Here is a 19,558-nt window from a genome sequence, read left to right as displayed (position 1 = left end):
TATGTCATATTGTAAATGTGGACCGATTAGTAAATTCGTACAAACTAGTAAATTTGGGCAACGACAGATCTAATGGTCCATGATTGATGCACCCCGCGTTTTCCTCCTCCACCATCGATGCCATTTGAGCATACCCTTGTGATATAGTGATGAGGGTAAGAGGTAGGTATTTTGAAGAAAAGAAATTTTATGTGACTACGTAGAACTTAAACGACTCTTCTCCTCGCCCACGCACCCGAGACATGAAGCTGTCCTGAGTGTAAAACCAGGTATGGCAGCTCCATGCACGTCAACTCTGTAAGTGCTCACACAGCATAAATGGCGGAAATGGGCGCTCTCCCATTGCAGATTGCGGTTGTGGGCTGGTGAATAGTTAAACCCCCATTTGTGTGTGGGCATTATCGCATCCCAGAGGCTTGAACACACCTTCCTGCCAATCGAAGGATAAGACGATGATAGCTTGGCGATGGAGGTGGTTTCTTGTGGCCATCATACTGGCTGTGTTTGTGAGGTTCATGATCATGCCAAGCATTCCCGAGTTTCCCAGAGATTCTGACAACAAGTTACAAAAGGCTGAGGTGATCTTCATTCCTGACTTCTTAGGCCCTGAGAGCCTTGCCTTTGATGTACACGGGAAAGGCCCCTACACAGGAGTTGCAGATGGGCGGATTATGCGCTGGAATGGCCCCAAAGACGGCTGGACAGAATTTGCCCACACCTCCTCTAATCGGTTGGTCCCCCCCTCCAATTCTCTCCAACACACACACAAGAATTGCACGGTTCACTGAGAGAGAGAGAGAGAGAGAGAGAGAGAGAGAGAGAGAGAGAGAGAGAGAGAGAGAGAGAGAGAGTAAGTACACCAAGTTTATGAGAGCTCTGTGATTGTGACTATAATGCTTGTGAACATGGCCGTTGTTCTGCCTGGGAATATACATTCGGTTCTGCCCGACTAATCTCCCAGACAAGAGTTCTTCAACAGAGAATTGGGGAGATGGGTGAGGAGTAGGGATTTGGGAATCCTGAAAATTTATACACACACACACACACACAACAAAATACGTTTGTGTGCATTTATGTATGTTGCGCGCATACTCACATGTGTGTGCATGCTCTTAGTTTGAGCTCGTAGTGCTTGTCATGACATCATCTCAGGTTTTGGGTAAGGCAGTGCAGAAGCAAGTATGGGTTATCAGCCACCCTTAACGGTTCTGAGTGTGGGTTTGTGCTTTTGAATCGAGTCGGTATAATGAGGAGCTTTTAGTGAAGCCTTAGGCCAAGCCAGTCAAAACACAAAATACCAACTTATAGCAACTTTTCTGGTAAGGTTAAGACAATATGCTTTGGTGTTTGTCATTGCTCCTCTCACAAATTTCTCACAAGAATCGGGTTACTAGTTCAAGATGATTTGCTTTCTTGTCGAGCCCATCCACACTTCAGATGGTGGGAAACGGTTGAAAAGTCGAGCTGTGTTATGCTGATCCTCTGGCTGTTATCTACCTGAATTAGTGAAGAGTTGATGCACAGAGGTGAACATTACATTTGCAATTATTTGGAAAGTCGAAGTTTGGAGAACTCCGGAGTAGTATGGAAATACGTTTGGGTATGAGGGATAGAGACATGAGGTGGAAGAACACAGAACACCTGGTAAGTTGGGGGCACGTTTCTCTTGTAAACTCTCTCTATGCTTTCAAGCCGAGTCTTATTTTCCCGCAAAATTCGGGGTTGGCTCCCTCTGTATTACCTCACTCTTTCTCTATCTTTACCTCTCCCTCTTTCTATTCCTCTATTTCTATGTCTGCCCCTCTCTATCTTACCTATCTTTCTTTCCTGTCTATATCTATCTTTCACTTTTTCCTACCTCTATGACTTTAAGTTTTAACAGTCAGCACTTCTCTATGCTTGGAGAAGTGCTGGTTTTAGTTTTGACCGAGTTTATTTCGAACTTGCCCAAGTGTGTTTGAAATTTGAAGCAATTGCATGTCAGGTGCAACGGAAAGGTTTAAGGATTTAGCTCGGATCTAGTACTCCGCACAAACACGAGTTACTTTACTTCACTTGAAAGAGAAACTGAAACTGAAGACAATGAAGGAGAGAGACGTAAAGAGAGAGAAAAGAGACGACACCGAATGTCGGGTCCCAACCACCCTCAATGGCCCCCTTGCTCTGTTGCCAGAGCAAGTACTTGCTTTACTACTTGCACAAATGCTAATGCAATGACTAAATGTTGAGATACTAAATGGTACTGGATGGCGATGCTTGATACTACGAGGCTAAGTGTTGGGTAATACGGGTACTTTGATACTTGGTACTGTGGGGTACTTTGGGTATTGAAGGTACTTGGGTGCTAAGGGGTGCTGCTAGAGATACTTGGTACTGCGATGACGATGCCGACGACGTCGTGGGCTGATCTGCTATCGCTGGAGATGGGGATGGGCTGAAAATTAAATTGCTAAAGAGGCTATGGGCTGAAAACTGAAAACGCTGAGGGTACTGTGATGATGACGAATATGTGGGCTCATCTACTATAGCCGAGGATGGCGATGGTTGAAAGCGTTGGTTGAAAAACGCAAGATCTGCCGGTGCCTCTTGAGAGGCTCTGCAACTGCTCCTCTACCTTCTACTGGTGCTTAGAGGGTTTCTTTTATTATTTACAGGTCCTTTAGCCATTTGCCCTACTTACTTTTAATAAATGTCATGTCAAAGTCACTTATTAATAAATGACTGAAGCGACTGTTCATATGCTTAAGTGACTTAACTATGTAAGTGAGGGTATGCAACTATGACCGACATGGACATGCACATCCTGCTAGAGGCTCACAAGGGTGCCAAGCTAGGTCCTAAGCTAAGACTGATGCTAGACTGTAGTAGAAGCTTGTCCGTGTGGCGCAAGTGCAGTGCGCACGTGACATTGCATTTCAAGGCAATTGCTGACTGGATAAACGTGCTTTTCCTTGCTTCGAGAATATTTATGTAAAGCCATCCATCCATAATGTTCTTGATTTTTTCATTGAAGAGAACGGAATAAATTCTTATTCAGCAATGTGGTGTAATGGCAACATCCCGTCCGGGTGCCTCTAGAACTGCCTCCGCCTGTGGCCTCAGCCTGTCGGGCGTAATTCCAAGTCGACCCGCCAATTCAAGTGAAAAGAAGTTGGCCTTGGCTCCTCCATCAAAGAAAGGTGATGGCTTCCTGGTCTCGCACTTTGCCCCATGCTGTGCAAAGTTCGATATTTTCATTCATCCGATCAAGGTCGGCGATCCCCACAAAATATGGTACAAGTCTTGCTTTTGTCTTTCCTTTTCTTTTGCACTCGGCTACTGCTTTGTAACTCTCTGACTTATCTTATGGTGGTCCTCTTGTTCATCTTCTTTTCAAGAGTTTTTGTCCATCTCTTTTTGCGAGTACATGTTTCGCTTATTTGCACTCGTCTGTCCTTTCAGCTTTCCTCCTGACCTAAGAGGGGAATCAATGGCCCCACGTCTTCTCGAGTAAATCTCATTGATCAGGTAATTCTTCATGTGTTTCGCCAATCTCGGGTCCTAGAGTACTTGATCAATTTGTTTACACACATGTCAATCTGCAGTTGACGTTTGTCTCCGTTTTGGCAAACTTTTCCGCCGAAAAATTTGCCCAAATCTTCATTCTTTTCTTCAGTTCTTGCGTCGGATTTTCAACTTTTCTTTGCCTTCCCATTGAGAGGTGTTATCTCTATCGGATTCTCCACAAGAACCCATGTGTAATCTGGGATTCTTTATGGCTTTATGCCCTGTAAGACAGAGCGATGAAGACGGGAGCGTGCTCGATGCGCGATGTACGAAGGATGGGTGTAGCTATTAGGTCCGGGGTTGGGACACAAAGATTCTTTTACAGAAACCTGTGTGGTGCAAAAGGATCAAATTCTTCGTGGAAGAAGAATCTTTCTGTGCTTTGATACCACTGTAGCAAGCTTGGATACTCCAAGCGAGAAATCAATAGCAACACACGAATAGAAACTTCGTAATCACTGAACTTTAATAGAGAGAGTCGACACGGCCCAACGGAGTTCCGTGCCCAGAGGTATTGGCCCCAAAGTTTGACGCCCCTTTCGGTATTTCTTTTTCATTAATAATTGCGAAGTTCAACTTCCGAGGGACCTCTGCTCTCAAACTTTACGTCCAAATGCTCTGCAGAGTGAGGCCCCAAGGGCTCTTATAAATTTACAAGGGATGTCGAAAAGCAGAGCCCCAAAAGCTTCAAAATTAAAAGCAAATAGTCCCCAAAAGCAACTTGTCCCAAAACTGCAAGAAAAAGCAGCCAGCGTGATTTGCGAAGATCCGTACAGCACGCCAGCGCGAAATGCAGGCGTCCGTACAACTGCCACGTCATGAGCCAGTCAGCGCAATCTGCGGGCAATCCGTATAGAAAGCCACGTCATCATTTTGTCTGTAGTGTCTTCTCCTCTCAAGTGGTCCTGCCACATCATCAACTGTATCGTCCTCTGCTCTCGAGTGGTCATGCAACATCATCAATTGTACTGTCCTCTGCTCTCAGGTGGTCATGCCACATTATCAACTGTATTGTCTGCGGGTGGTCATGCCACGTCATCATTTTGTGACACATGGGGCAAACTCAGAAAGTGGTACCGCTCATTGGTGCTCTTTTAGTGACTATCCAAGATTATCATGGGAAAGCCGATTTCCAGAGTATGAAGTTGGGCAATTGCGACGTGCCTTGGCATGACAAGAATGATGCGACTCTCGAGGCTCGGAACCGAACCATGGAGAGTCATAAAGGGCAAGCCGGTTGTTCTCAAAGTTCGGTTGCTCGAACAAAACCATGAATGAACTCTCTAGTTGTTTTATAGTTAGATACTTTTGAACGTTGTTTGAGAAAGTATTGTTTGAAATTTGTTTGAAATGGATGCTATCTGTTTTAAACTTATCTTGGTGCCGATTTATGAACTATTTGACTCTGGTTTTAATACTGGTTTCATTGATTGGTGATTGACTCTAGTCTTCCGGGAGGAGTAGTGAGGAATGTTGTTTTGGTACTGTCTGAACCTCGGAACGATGCAGACGGCATATCCCGTCTGGGGAGCGTTTCATTGTATGCTAGAAACCTATGAACGACGTAGACTGGATGTCTAGGGAGCGTTTGGTTGTATGCTTGAACCTCCAAGCGACGCAAGCTGCGGTCTGGGTAGCGTTTGGTTGTACCAGTCCTTTGAACTCATGGCCCGTACCTTTTTAGGTTATTTGCGAGGGGAGTGACGAGGTAGTCGTTGAGTAGCTTCATACCGCAGACTGTCTGTCTCTGCGGAGTGCTCATCGGCGCTGTTCGTTGTGTCTTGTAAGTTGTAACATGCATATGTGAGCATTTGTGTTGCATTGTGATGTGCCAACCAGTGAAAGTTCCTAATTGGATGAGATACTTCTGGGAAGTCAACGACCCAGGATATCAAGAGTTCCCATCTGGAACAAGACTTCTTATTGGATGAGATTCTTCTGCGAATCCAACGACCCAGGAAATCAAGAGCTCTGATTTGGATTGTCCCTCAGAATGATCCTTCGAATTTTTTGAGCCAACTTTGAGTTTTTTTGTAGATATGCTGTAATCGTGGACGATTACTTTCTTTCAAGAAGGGGGGATGTCACAAACTGCTGACGTGTCAAGCCATTGAAGAGTGGAGCCAACTTGCAGATCCCAATCGAGGGGCCTAAACCCTAAGTGAAGAAGAAAAAGTAGCAGAAGAAGTTTTACCAACTTGCAAAGTCTTGCCGAGTGGCATATTTTTAAAGAGGAGTTCCCGCCAACTTATGGTACCCTGTCCGATGGGGCCCAAGTGACCTAAAGGGATCAAACAAAGCAAGACCACACACACACACACACACACACTCTCTCTCTCTCTCTCTATTTGCGTAGCAAGTGATGACGTGGCATACGTGTAAGGATTTTGGAATTTTGCGCTGATGACGTGGAAGCCTATACGGATTTACACGTTTTACGCTGACATTTGATGTGGTAGAGCTGTACGGATTTCTGCAAAACGCGCTGACAGCTTTTGGCGCTAGTGCTTTTGGGAGCAGTTGCTGCTTTTGAGTTTGATTGCTTTTCATGTAACTACTTTTCAAGGGCGTTTAAATCTGTGCAGAGGGCTCATTCTCTGGCATGCTTCAGTGTGAAGGTGCAGGGAACTGAGTATTGGCATTGTACTCAGTTGAAGCAATATAAAGAAATACCGAAAGGGGCGCCAAGGTTTGGGGCCAGGCATGGCTTTGGTGGATCTGGAAGAAGTGGGTGCCACGAGACATTGTAGAGAGACGATGCATATTGACCCCATACCTTTGTAGAAGTGATGATTGGTGGGGGTGAATGCCCACGGAAGAGTCACCATGCCTTGCTTGAATCTTGGCTCAAAAATAGTTGGTATAAATCCCGCTCTAATCGAGCTAGAAACGCCCTCTTCTTACCACTGTAACAGGGAACGGGGGGAACACAGCCCAAACGTTCCGAAACGGTGTTCCGGACAAGTCCCGTTCCCGAAATGGAGATGGGAACGGAACGCCGTTCCGGAACGGGGTGTAATCGAAACGGTGTTCCGGAATGGGTGGAACATGAGGCGGAACGGCGAAACGGACAAAAGTAGGCATTTGGGGGAAAAAAAGTGGGCTTTTGGGGACAGATTTGGGGTTGTTCGGGGAACATATTTGGGGCAGTTTGAGGACAGGTTAGGGGGCAGTTTTAAGGTTGTTTAGGAGTTTATTTGGGACTAAGTTGAATGGAGGTGATTCAATCCTTACTTTAGGTTGACCGTTCCAGCCCCGTTACCGTTCCGGCCCCCCCTCCTCCTCCTTGTTCCCGTCTTGTTCCAGACCCTTCCGTTCCCGTTCCTCGTTCCCGTTCCGAGCAACTATGCTTCTTACATTGCGCCAAACGTCGAGAAGCAATCTCTGATTGCCTGTGAGTGATGACTCCTAGAAGTACCTCCCTCTGAAGTCGGGCTCTCGTCTCTATGTACTCCTCATCATACCAGCTATTCTAGGGCATGCTTCCAGAACATCGTCGTTGCCTAGTCTCAGTGTGGGTATGCCTTTGTTGCTGCAATCCTGCAGTTTCTTTGTCGATATGTAAGTGAGCTCCTCAAGAGGTCCCCCCGGCTCCTTTATGCATAAGTCTTAGTTTATACCATCTATGTAGATAGAATTAGTTTCTGAAGTAGAAGTGTATCGGGTATGCGAAATGTCTGTGCCAGTCGAGCTGTGCTGAACTGGAATGAGACGGTAAATGTGAGGAGGGCATGATCTACTGCTACCCCAATAGGCATGGGCCCGACTGTAAATGTAAGGTGCAGCGGAAGTGAATGCTGAACTTTGCTCAAGATGAGTGCTCCGAACTGTGCTCAAGGGTTCCTTTTACTTACGGAAGGGAGAGTCTTTTGTTCCTTTAGTGAGAGAGTGCAACGGACACAAACAAAGTGGTGAACACTGTGAATGAAGGTGCATGAGACTGAGAGATAGAGAGAGAAGAATACGACACCAAATCATCATGCAATTCCTCATGTGTGTCATGCTTTGGAGAGAAGAGACTGAGAGAGTTTCCTTTTCCCGAATCTCTTGCATCTGTGCCTGCACTTGAGAAAAGAGTCGCAACATCTCTTTCATGTGTCGATCGTTCATTGCTTGTCTTTCTTTGTTCTTGCGATCAAATGTTGCTTGTCTTTCTTTGTTCTCGTGATCAAATTCTGCTTCTCTTTCTTTGTTCTCGCGATCCAACTTTGCTTCTCATGCTTTGGCTTCCAAGCGTGCTTGCTCGTGCTCACGCTCTATGGCTGCCATTCTTTCTTCGTATTCACGATCTATGACTGCCCTTCTTTCGGCGAATTCACGATCTATGGCTGCCATTCTTTTTGCTTTTCTTGCTTTGCGTTCTAACTCCTTGTCCATCATCACCTTGTCGAAAGCTTCCATAGGAGTTAGTGCAATCCTTGGCGTAGATGGGGAAGGGTCGGAAAAACCTCCCGGTGAGGAAAACTCTTCTTCGCCACTCCCATGCTCACCACCTCCAAGCGAAGTATCCATTCTACTTTGGGTGATGACGATCCAGTGAAGTCGTGGGTTCTTGTGGTCTTCGGTTCTGAAGCTCACGAGGAACTTGGGTTCTTGGGGGTCTTGGTTCTTGGGGTTCTTGAGGGTCTTGAGGGTCTTGAGGTCTTGCGGTTATTCTTTCGCTTGCAATCTGTGTTAGAGAAGGATCTTCTCTTGACTCGAGTTCTACTCTTTTCCGCGGGCGCACCCCTTGGCGGCCTTGCGTTCACACCAAGGTTGCTTTTTCTCACCTCAAGTTGATTGGCCGGCCGCTAAGTGCACGGTCCGCTCTCAATGAGTGAAAAGAGAACAAGGGGAGGCTGGACAAGCCCTTCTTTCTTGGGTTTCCTGTCACTCTTCAAAAACACGATTAGGAATCAACACGCCCAAGAGGTCTTGGGTTACGTGTGACCGCAACAAGCAAAAAAAATCTTGTGGTTCTTGTGGTTCTTTCCTTGAGTGATACATAACACTGCCAAAGCTCTGATACCAATGTAAGGTGTAGCGGAAGTGAATGTTGAACTTTGCTCAAGATGAGTGCTCTGAACTGTGCTCAAGGTTCCTTTTACTTGCGGAAGGGAGAGCCTTCCGTTCCTTTAGTGAGAGAGTGCAATGGACACAACAAAGTGGATAAACACTGTGAATGAAGGTGCTGAGACTGAGAGATAGAGAGAGAAGAGAATATGACACCAGAATGTTGTCAAACCCTCCTCCGAAGGCCCCACTCTCTATGGCGAGAGCGGTCTACTTATGATTGCACAAATCTCTACAATGCTTGGACTTGCCGACGATGTCGACGACAATGAGGATGACGACGAGACGGGCTGAAATCTGAGCTAAGGGCTGAAATCTGCAAATCTTTATTTGCTGAATTCTAACTCTATGTCGATGATGACGATGCAACGACGACGTGCTGAAAACGCAGATGCTGAAATCTGCGTTTTCCGGGCTGAAATTGGAAACCTTGATGAATCTCACGGAGCGGCGAGAATCTGCTACGGGAAGGTGAGATCTGCGAGGTTTGGGGCTTCCACTGCGGTGCTTGACTGCTGAAAACTGAAAACGCTGGTCTACTGGTTGATCTTGTCGCGATGGAACTGCAAAACGCTAAGGGCTGAACTGCAATCCAAAAATGCTAGGTTGAATTCTGCTTCCTGCGGTGGAAATCTGCTAACGCTGGGAATCTGCTAACGCTAGGGCTGATCTGCTGTCTACTGTCGCCGGGAATCTGCAATTGCAAAAACGCTGGCTGATCTGATGCAAAAGCACTAGGCCTTCTGGTGAGTGAAAACGCTAGAGTTGTCGCGGGGGGGGGAGTCTTGTTGAGAAGTTGCCTGATAAACACCGGGTTCCTGCTGCCTCTTCTGCCAGAAAGTGCTAGCGCTAGGTTTCTATATATACAAACTTAGCAAAATTGCCCTACCTAGTTCCCAAGAAAAGTCACTTAAAAATAATAAGTGGAAAATGTCAAAAATAGGGAAAATAGGTCTATGCACTGTAAAAATGCTCCTGATGGGTTCTGATGGAAATTTGATGATCATGCTGTGTGCAACCAGAGGATATGCATCTACTCTAAGTGTCTGGACATGCACGGTCTTCGAACAAACTCACAAAAGTGCCAGATCACTTCCTATTCTAGATTGACTTAACTGAACTGAACCCTGGTTATGTTGTAGCTGGTCCACAGACACATAGGGTTGGATGTGTCACGTGACACAGGACTTCTTCCTAAGAGACAGAAGGGTATCACAGGTGGGTCATCTGTCAACATAGAAGAAGTGAGTCTAGATCAAGAGGACGTGCGAGCTAGCCAAGGACCTTAAATGGGAACAACCCGAACACCTCAAAGTCCTTATACTTTTCCAGATGGTGCCATTGGAGGGATGGATGCAAGTCCCGAGACATCCAACAGAGCCGCTACGCCCGGGACTATACCCGCAACATTCGCTCAATAGGACATGCTCGAATTGCATCTAAAGTGGACACAAGCCTTCATGGCTTGTGGAATCCCATTTAATGTCATAAGAAATCCTATTTTCAAAGATGCACTAATGTCAAGTGCAAAAAAAAAGATTCATCTATCCTGATTATAATAAAATGCGAACAGAGTATATGGACAAAGTCGAGAGCAGTACAAAAGCGATTCTTAAGCGAACGGTGCTAGCGTTTGGCTGTACCATAGCGCTCGACGGATGGACCAACTGTCAGAAAAAACCATTGATTAATGTCATGGTAATTTGTCCCAAAGGTGCAATGTTTTTGGAGGCCATTGATACCTCAATGAAAGAGAAGACATCTCTCTACTTGACAAAGGTATATGAGCGAGCTATCGCTCGTTTGGGTGGACCGAAGAATGTGACAGCTATTGTTACAGATAATGCTTACAACTACAAAGGAGCGGGTTTAGCCTTTATGGAAAAGTACTCAGAAATTACATGGCTTGGATGTGTAGCAAACACCCTAAATTTACTCCTAAAGGATATAGGTAGATTATCATTTATAAAACAGGTCCTTATTGACGTCAATCACGTAGTCAAGTTTATACGGGAACGTCAGTTTACACATGCTTCACTTCGCTCCAAGTCTCCGAATAAAGCACTTCAAATTTTCTGTGCCACACGATTCGTTACAACATACTATGTTTTTGAATAATTTCATTGAAGTGCGAGCAGCCTTTACAGAAACTGTTGCAGATCGCCATTGAGTGGCTTGGCTTAGCAAGTATCCAAGCCACCGCGAAGAAGCTCAAAAATGTGCGTCCTTGGTGCAATCTTCGCTCTTTTGGCGGATTATTGACAAACTTGTTGGGGCTAGTAAGCCCTATGTGGAACTACTAAGGGTTGTCGACACAGATAAGTTTGTCATTGGTAAGGTTTATTGGATCATGTCTGAGGCGCTACGTCAAACCAAAGAATACAACCACTACAGTGCAAGGGAGAGAACACAGATCATGCAACTTGTGGAGAAACGATGGTTCAAATGCACACACCATTGCATGGTGCTGCATTTGTCTTGGATCCAAATTTTCAGATGAACGGACAAGCTTCCAACAAAGAGGTAATGAGAGACTTTAGAAACGTTTGCTTGCAGTTGTTGCCAAGGGACGATGGCATGGAGGCATTCCAGCAGAGGGTGGATTATGCCAATAGGGACGGAACTTTCGGAGATCCCTGGGTTCTTAATAGCGTAAAAAGGTTTTCAGGCCCAGTATGGTGGAAAGAATATGGAGGAGACGTAGTTAAGTTACAACACGTGGCGACCAGGGTGCCTTTGGTCGCGGCATCCAGCGCTGTGAGCGCAATTGGTCTTCTTATGACTTTGTGCACTCAAAGCGTAGAAATCGCTTAAGTCTTGCTCGTGCCGCAGACCTTGTGTACGTCTTTTGTAACATGCGTCTCATTCATGCACCCACGAAGATAGCCACACGGGCGACCGAAGTACACTTTGGAGTGCTTCAAACTCTTCGAACAATGAAGAGGTTGATGACCTGGTGTCTGTGATAGATTGCGAAATGTAAACATCTTTTCATGATAATGTATCTACTCTATCTCACTATTGAGCTATATATCTCACTTTTTTGGACAATGTATAAGTCTTCTCCATTAAGTTTTTTTCAAGTATTGAGGAGAGTTCGCATAAACATAAGTATTGAGGACATGATGTGGCAACCAAATAAATAACATTAACACATCTTAAACAAAATGACATCTACAAACCAAATTCTCAACAAAGTCATCAATTAGTAACTCCAAAACGAATTCATTGCCATAAACATAGAGAGAATACATTGCATTTCAAAAAAGGACGGAGTAATTTGCCATTATAATTTCCAACTACAGTTTACAATGTCTTCAAGAAACTATGATATCCACCGCTTCTTCAAGATCTGCGTTCAATGATTCCTCAAGCATATCCCCCGTTTCTTGAATATCTGCCTCGTGACTTGGTCCTGCCTCCTCAGGCAGGGGAGAGAGAGGACCATATCGCGCTTCGTATCTAGCAAGTTTTTGCGATAGAACAACTACTTCTGCTTCTTTGGCTGCCAACTTCTCTTGTAGCGAGAGAATGCTCGCTCCTTGGCTGGCTAGTGTAGTCCCTTGAGACACGATATTAACAATTTGTTTATACTCATCTGGTAGGAGCACCATTGGCCTCTTTTGTGCAGGTGGATCTGGCTCCCCATGACGTGCTTGTGCCCTTTCTTTAGCTCTTCCAAGTCCGACACCAGTGTTGAAAGGACGGTCTGTCCAAAGGACGCGCTTCTTTATTATATCTTGCACGAAGACTTGTTGGATGAAGTAATGGCAACTTGATTATTATTAGGTAGAATGCGGTCCTTTTGGATGAAGCGTAGAAGCAACACACGCACGAGCCCTTTGTGTTGCAAACCTGAGATTTTCAATGGTGCCGTTGCCTTGGCACGACTTGACCTCCTGAATAGTACATCTTTCACAAAAAAGGAGGGACATCACTTGCGTACGTCCTCTAATTTCATTGGTTTGCCCTCCAAACCCTCGGGCTCCGCGGCCTTGACAAAGAAAAGGAGAGGTCTTGAGTCCCGTAACGTAGGCTCTCCTCTCTGAGGATGCGTTGAGACTCCTCGTGGTCGAACTCACCGTCGACATTGGGAGGAGCGTATGGGGCTGCCATTTCCTGTCGAATCACACGATAATAAAATATTAGATCGAAACGATAGATACACATTGATTAAAAAACTACAATCGATGGTACAATCAATGTTCAACATACACAATTTTAAAATTCACATCTCTTCCATCACTTTGATACGAAATTTCAAGACAATGGACATGAGACAAGACAAAACTGTTTCATTGCAAAGTATAGACACATTCTCAAATTACAAGGTATGATTTCAATCATTGGATGGCCTCAAGCCTGCACTATCTGGGAGAGTGCGACCAACACGTTTATTGCCTTGTAACATGCTGAGGAGATCATGTGAGGACTTGCGTTGGGTGGGATTGGGAGATACACAAGTGCGCAGGACTTCTTGAAAGCGTCTGAGAAAGCGATATAATTAGTGTCATCATCCTTAGGTAAATATTTAAGGAGTTCTTGAATGAATTTACAAAGGGAGTAGATATCTTGGCTGCGTCTGTAGACTGAAGGATTAGGAGCCACCCACCAATATCGCTTGCTCCAGGTTTCCCTTGTCGATGGGAAAAGATCTGGCAACTTCGGAAATGTGTTCTCTGTGGGGAACAAGGTTGTTACCATATACATGTGGTAGTGATGTGTGTGAACACACTAGGACCGCCGGGGCATTTTTTCCCTCTTTAGGAGGTTTTTTCCCCCGTGCATTGTATATACGCCCATCACTCTAGGGCTATCCATCTTTCTATTGCACACTAAGTAACACACTCTCTATTGTGTGCCTTAAGCTTCCTTCGTCTTCTCCAAGCTGTGTGCGTTTCTCTGCAACCCTAATTCCAACAATTGGTATCAGAGCAGGTCACGTCCTCCCGGGCTTAGTCGCCAGCTGCTCCAGCACACGCTTGCTCACTTTCTCCAATTTCAGTGAGCTTTGGCAAGCGTTCGCAGGTCGACAAATATTTTGGGTAAGCTCAAAGAGCTTGGTCTGCTTAGAATTTTGATTTGGGCTCATTTCGGCCTTCGTTTCCACTACAGGCAGTACTGCACAGGCTATTTTGTCATTTTGTGCAGAATTTCTGTCAGTGCCGTTTTCTGCATAACAGGTGCCTTACAGTCTTCTACGGTTTGTGCTATATAGCACAGGTTGTTCCCGCTGCGTTTCTCCTATTTTCGGGCAGTTTTCACATCAGGTGCAGCATTTACCATGGCTGACAACAACAACACAAATGTGTTCAAGATGTTTGTTGCTGAGGACAGGTTGGATGGGGACAACTACCCTATGTGGGCTTATATGATGCAACATGTTCTTGTGTCAAAGGGTGTTTGGAACATTGTGCAGGGCATTGATGTACGTCCTGGTTCCGAGGATGTAGGCGATATTGAGGATGTTGCAGGTCTTGCTGCGAGGATTGCAGCTGTTAGAGTTGTTTTGCCTACGGCAGAACAAGCTCGTTGGGATGTTAAGGATGCGCAGGCTCATGCATTGATTGCGTTGTCTGTGAAGCGCATCATTGTTCCTCACATCCGTTCAGCAAAATCTGCAAAACAGGCTTGGGATATTCTAGCAGGTCTTTATGCAAGCCGCAATGAGGCTAAAATTGCTTTGCTGCGTAAAGAGCTGGAGTCGAAGATTATGCATGAGGAAGATGATATGGACACTTTCCTTGCTAGTGTCAAGGATATCAATGAGCAGCTTATTTCTGCAGGTGAAGTCATTTCAGATAGTTCCCTTGTGCAGATTATTCTCGATGCCTTACCAGATTCCTACCAGACTTTTGCTAGTACTTGGAGACTGATGACCCAAGGAAATCGTGAAGTTGTCAAGTTTGATGCATTATGCACATTGCTGTTGCAAGAGTCACTTTCTAGAAAAAACAGGACTAGGCAGCGTGTAGTTGAACAGGCTTTTATTGCTTCTCAAAGAAAGGGTGGTAACAACAATGCAGCCACTTCTTATGGTTCTGTTGCGAGTGGCAAAAATTATGTTCCTAATGCTTCTGCTGGCAGCAATTCGTTTGGAAATTCTGGTGATAAGGGCAAAAAGAAGATGCGTTGCCATTATTGTAAAGCCAATGATCACTTGATCAAGTCGTGTCCTAAGTTGAAGGCCAAAGAGGCTAAGAAGAAAGAGGGTGGTTCCACTGCAAATGCTGGTTCCACTACAAATGCAGCCATTGTTGAGTCTTCTGTGAAAGGAGACTGTAATGCTGATGTTGATGCAGAATGGGCTTTTAGCGCAGAGTGCACTTACAATCCTGCTATCCATGATGCATGCTTGTCAGTTGCTGCAGATTCACATGTGTGGTATTTCGACAGTGGTGCTACAAAGCACATTACCTCACATCGTGAATTGTTTACCTCTCTCGAGTTTGTCCCTCATGGGAATTTAGTCACTTGTGCCAGCAACGCCTCTTATCCAGTTCAGGGAGTTGGAAAGATTGTGCTCACTGCTGCTAATGGCAGTTCCTTCACACTTGTTGATGCACTTTATGTACCTGGGATCAAGAAGAATCTCTTGTCTGAAAACGTAACGTAACTGAGGTCTCGCTACTGCTGCACGCTCCCCCCTCCCCCCCTGCTACGCCTTCGCTGCCCCTCCTCCCCCCCCCTCGCCCTCGCGCTTCCTCCAGCCCCCGCACTACCCCCCCTCCCCTTTGCGCTGCCTCCTGCCACCCCGCGCTGCCCCCCCCTCGCCCTCACGCTGCCTCCCTCACCCTCGCGCTGCCTAGCCCAACCCGCCCCCCCCCCCCCCCCCCCCCCCCCCCCCCCCCCCCCCCCCCTTGTGCGCTGCTGCCAGCCGCCCTCGCCCCGTGCCGCCCCCCCCGCCCGTCCGCTGCCTTCCCCCCTTCCCTCCAGCTCGTCCGCTGCCCTCCCCCCCTCCCTGGCCACTTCTCCCCCACCCCGCCTGCAGCCTCTTGTCTCTCGCTCACCGCTCTCTCCATTCCCCCCCGTCGTCCTCACTGTTCCCGAAGGTCTTCTACACCTGGCTCTGTAGCATTTCTTCTTCGGACGAGTGCTTGGCGTACTCGCTTGTAGACTTCCTTCACCGTCCGCTTCTTCGACTCAGCAGTAGACACAGATGGAGGCTCCAGCTCCGCCACAGAGGGACTCGTCTGAAGCCCCCTCGCCCGACCTCGCTGAGCCCACATTCGACTTGCTCTTTCGCCGACAGAGCAAGCGAGCCTTGCCGCAGAGGTAGAGCGCTTGCAGGCGACTTCTGTCATCTGCAAGGTTCTCGGCACCCGTCCTAGCAGAGGAGAGCTGCGAGACCTTCTCCAGGCCCGCCTTCTCGCAGAGGTGGGCAAGATCTTGGATGTCTAGATTCTCGGACGAGGGTACTACCAGATCAAGTGTGAGACTTTCGAGATGGCCTCCAAGGTCATAGCTATGAGTCCAATGGCCATCCAAGCATCACGCGCCCACTTTCGACAGTGGCGACATGGTTTTGACCCGACTTCGGATGTGCTCATAGAGGAGGCAGACATCCCCATCTCAGTTTGCTTTCCGGGTTTACGAAGGGAGTACCTTCCACTTCTCTCCAGGATTGGCTCCGCCATCGGGATTGTCCTGGAGACACCTCGTACGGCAGCATCAGTAGCTGCCAAGGCGGCTGGCATCCCTTCAGTTCGAGTTTTGGTCAGAGATACCCACACGCTCCCGAAGGTCATCCTTCTGCCTCGGGTGAGTGGGGGTTGGTTTAGACAGAGTGTGGAGTACTCAGGCTGCTCCCGCTTACTCCCTTCCTCGCCCTCCTGTCTCTGTCGCCCCACCCCGCTTCTCTTCTCCTCCGCCCCCCCTAGCTCCTTCTCCCCCTCCTCCTGCCCCAGTACCACAGTCGACTCAGGAGACTGGTCCCTTGCCGGCGGCTAGGAGATCTCTTGGCAGCGCCTTTGCCACGAGTTACCTAGCGAGAGAGGGTCAGCCCTTCTTGCGGCCCCCTCTGCAGATTCAGACATCTTCCCTTGCAGCTATCCCTCGTGGTCTGACGAGCATTGACCTCCGACGCCGCTGGGATTTCTTCGACTACGGGTTCACTCGCTTCCTCGGCGATCCCGCAGCAAACCACGAGGCAGCCTGCTTCAGGGTCCACGCTTTGTTCCTCGCCGCTAGGGGAACAGAGGCCTTGGACTCAGCAGTTGGTTTCTCCTTCCCCCTCTGTGGGAGGACCGAGACAGAGTGGTCCCTAGACTCAGTGGTGGGATGGTTGCATACACAGGTTCTCGAGTTCTCTCACCACATGGGAGAACTTGGAGTTACAGATTTGCTGCAGACTTTGTGGCCATTGGCCAAGTTTGCGGTGACACCCCCAGACTCAGCAGGATGTAGGCACATTGTGGTGTACTTTTTTGCTGATACGCAGTGTTTGCCTTGCTATGTTTACATTCATGAGGACTCCTGGACAGAGGAGGTTGCTTTACGTACGGTTCGCTCTGCTTGGGCTTGGGCCAGGCACTCACTGCAGTCTCGCCTATCTAGAGGACGCTCGGATGCGGATTACTCCCCATCCAAGCCAGCCTCGAAGATAGCCCGTCTTGCTGCTGCGGCAGCATCTGTTCTCTCTCGCTCCCCATGAGGATCGTCTCGTGGAACGTGCAGGGACTAGGTGGGCCCCAGTTTCAGCGACAGCGGGGCTGATTGCGTCAGGAGCTTCAGCGTTGCCTTGTGGGAGGAGAGATTGATCTCCTTATGCTTCAGGAGCACCATTTGTCTGAGAGCCGCATTCGACGATGTGGTCAGATTTTGCGTGGACGGTACGATACCTTTTGGTCAGCTGCTTTTGGACCTGGAGGCATCCAGGGTGGGGTATGTATGACTATTGCGGACTCATTGCAGCAGGCCATTGTGGACAGAGGGATTATTGTACCAGGCACGGCTCAGTGGATTACTATGCAGCTTCAGGGTGGCCTTGTGGGCTTCCTGAACATCTATGCGCCCAATGTGGCAAGTGCTCGTGCAGAGTTTTGGTCACAGATTGTCGAGTCTTTGCCACAGGTTGACCATTGGTGTGTAGGAGGGGACTTCAACATGTTGGAGGACCCTTCTGACAGGATCGGAGGCAGCCATGCTACTGTGCATGGAGTCGAGTTAGCAGCTTGGGAGAGGTTGTGTATGACTTTGAGGATCTCGGATAAATGGCAGCATTCTGACTTTGTGAGGCCTCCAGAGAGTCTTGCCTTCTCTAGATCAGACCGCAGAGTGGGAGGAGTGAATCTATCGCGGATAGATCGCTTCTACACTAGTGACCACTTCAGTGACTTGGGGGGCTCACTGGGCATCTTGGTAGGGACATCCTTCTCGGACCATGCACCAATGATCCTCACAGTGGCAGACAGGCAGAGGAGTGGGAGCACGATGCTTCGCATCCCAGAGCGGGTCTTGTTGGACTCAGCACTCAGAGAGAGGGTAGAGGCTCTCTGGACAGAGGGCATGGACAGCCAGGCTCTACCTGTAGACAGAGTGGCCTTAGGTCTAGCTCAGCTTAGCCACTTTTTTCTACGGGAGTCTCTGGCTCGACGAGCTGCAGTGAGAGAGGAGGAGGAGTGTCTCAGACGAGGCATTGCTTCACTACAGAGGATGCAGGAGCAGCATCCAGACAGTCCATGGTTGGAGGAGCAATTACAGCAGGCTCGACAGGAGCTTGCTTGCACAGAGGAGAGGCGCCATGAGTTTGCCTTTCACCGACAGGCATCTCAGTGGACTCAGGTGGGTGACAGAGTGACAGGTGCTTTTTTTGAGACAGTGGGTACTCGGCACTCGCATGCCAAGATCAATCAGTTGAGGAGACCAGCTGGGTCAGTTGTTTGTGAGCCCGAGGATATGCGTGCAGTTGCTACTGACTTTTACCGTGAGTTACTGTCGGCTGAGCCCCAGTCAGAGAGACAGGATGCATGCAGGGAGCAAGTTTGGGCACAGATGCCTTGTCTTGTGACTGAGGAGATGCGCCAGAGACTAGAGATACCTCTTCAGCTTGAGGAGCTGCACACGGCTCTTAGGGCCCTCCCTAGTGGTAGCTGTCCAGGTGAGGATGGGCTGACTCCCAGTTTCTTCTTGGAGTACTGGGACCTGCTTGGCCCAAATCTGTGTAGTGCCTTTCAGTACATTCTGCTCACAGGAGTGATGCCGGATAGCATGAGTGAGGGCCTGATTTACCTCATTCCAAAGGAGGGTGGCTCCTTGGATGAGATTCGACAGTGGGGCCCCATCACCATCCTAAACTCAGCCTACAAAATTCTTGCCAAGGCTCTGAGTTTGAGGATTCAGCCACTTTTGGAGAGCCTTATACATGGGACTCAGACAGGTTTTGTCAAGGAACGCAGTATCCTTGACAACATCTTCACCTTCTGGGAGCCTTTTGCCCTGGCACGACTCCGTGGGGAGGACCTTGTGATTCTTCTTCTCGATTTTGAGAAGGCATACGACAGAGTTGACTGGGACTTTCTAGAGGGCACGCTACGCAGGATGGGCTTCTCAGATGCTTGGATCAGAGGGGTGTCAGCTTTGTACAGACAGGCTCACAGTCAGGTGCTTTTGGCAGGCGGTAGAGGTGAGCGCTTCATGCTCACACGATCGGTCAGACAGGGTTGTCCTCTTGCCCCCTTTCTCTTTTCGTTCTATGCGGAGGCGATGAGCAGATTTTTGGTGTCACAGCAGGTTGGTCTGAGGGGCTTAGCACTCCCTATACGGGGAGATGAGCTTCTGGATTCTGAGTTTGCCGACGACTCGGCCTTGTACTTAGAGGGCCAGGAGGCCAATTTACACAGATGTGAGCAGGCTTTGGAGACCTTCTGCTGTGCATTGGGCGCACTGATCAACTGGAGAAAGACAGTGGCTTTCTCGGTTGGCAGTGCTCCTGTGCCAGATTGGATGCCAGGAGAGGGTT

General features: G+C 48.0%; 1 protein-coding gene across 1 annotated transcript in view; it reads left to right on the top strand.

Moving 5' to 3' along the window:
- The first annotated feature begins 290 nt into the window (after positions 1–290).
- Positions 291–19,558, top strand: part of LOC147428902 (protein STRICTOSIDINE SYNTHASE-LIKE 10-like) — a 63,336-nt gene continuing 44,068 nt past the window's right edge. Inside the window, exon 1 of the mRNA XM_086495549.1 lies at positions 291–730. Within this exon, the coding sequence (XP_086351675.1) occupies positions 453–730 (278 nt within the window). The 5' untranslated portion in view covers positions 291–452. The remainder of the gene's footprint in view (positions 731–19,558) is intronic.

The sequence above is a fragment of the Adiantum capillus-veneris genome, chromosome 22 (genome assembly GCF_014529385.1).
Source record: "Adiantum capillus-veneris isolate H3 chromosome 22, ASM1452938v2, whole genome shotgun sequence".
Taxonomy (NCBI): Eukaryota; Viridiplantae; Streptophyta; class Polypodiopsida; order Polypodiales; family Pteridaceae; genus Adiantum; species Adiantum capillus-veneris.
Note: the sequence above shows the minus strand (reverse complement) of the source record. Positions and strands in the feature narration are given on the sequence as shown.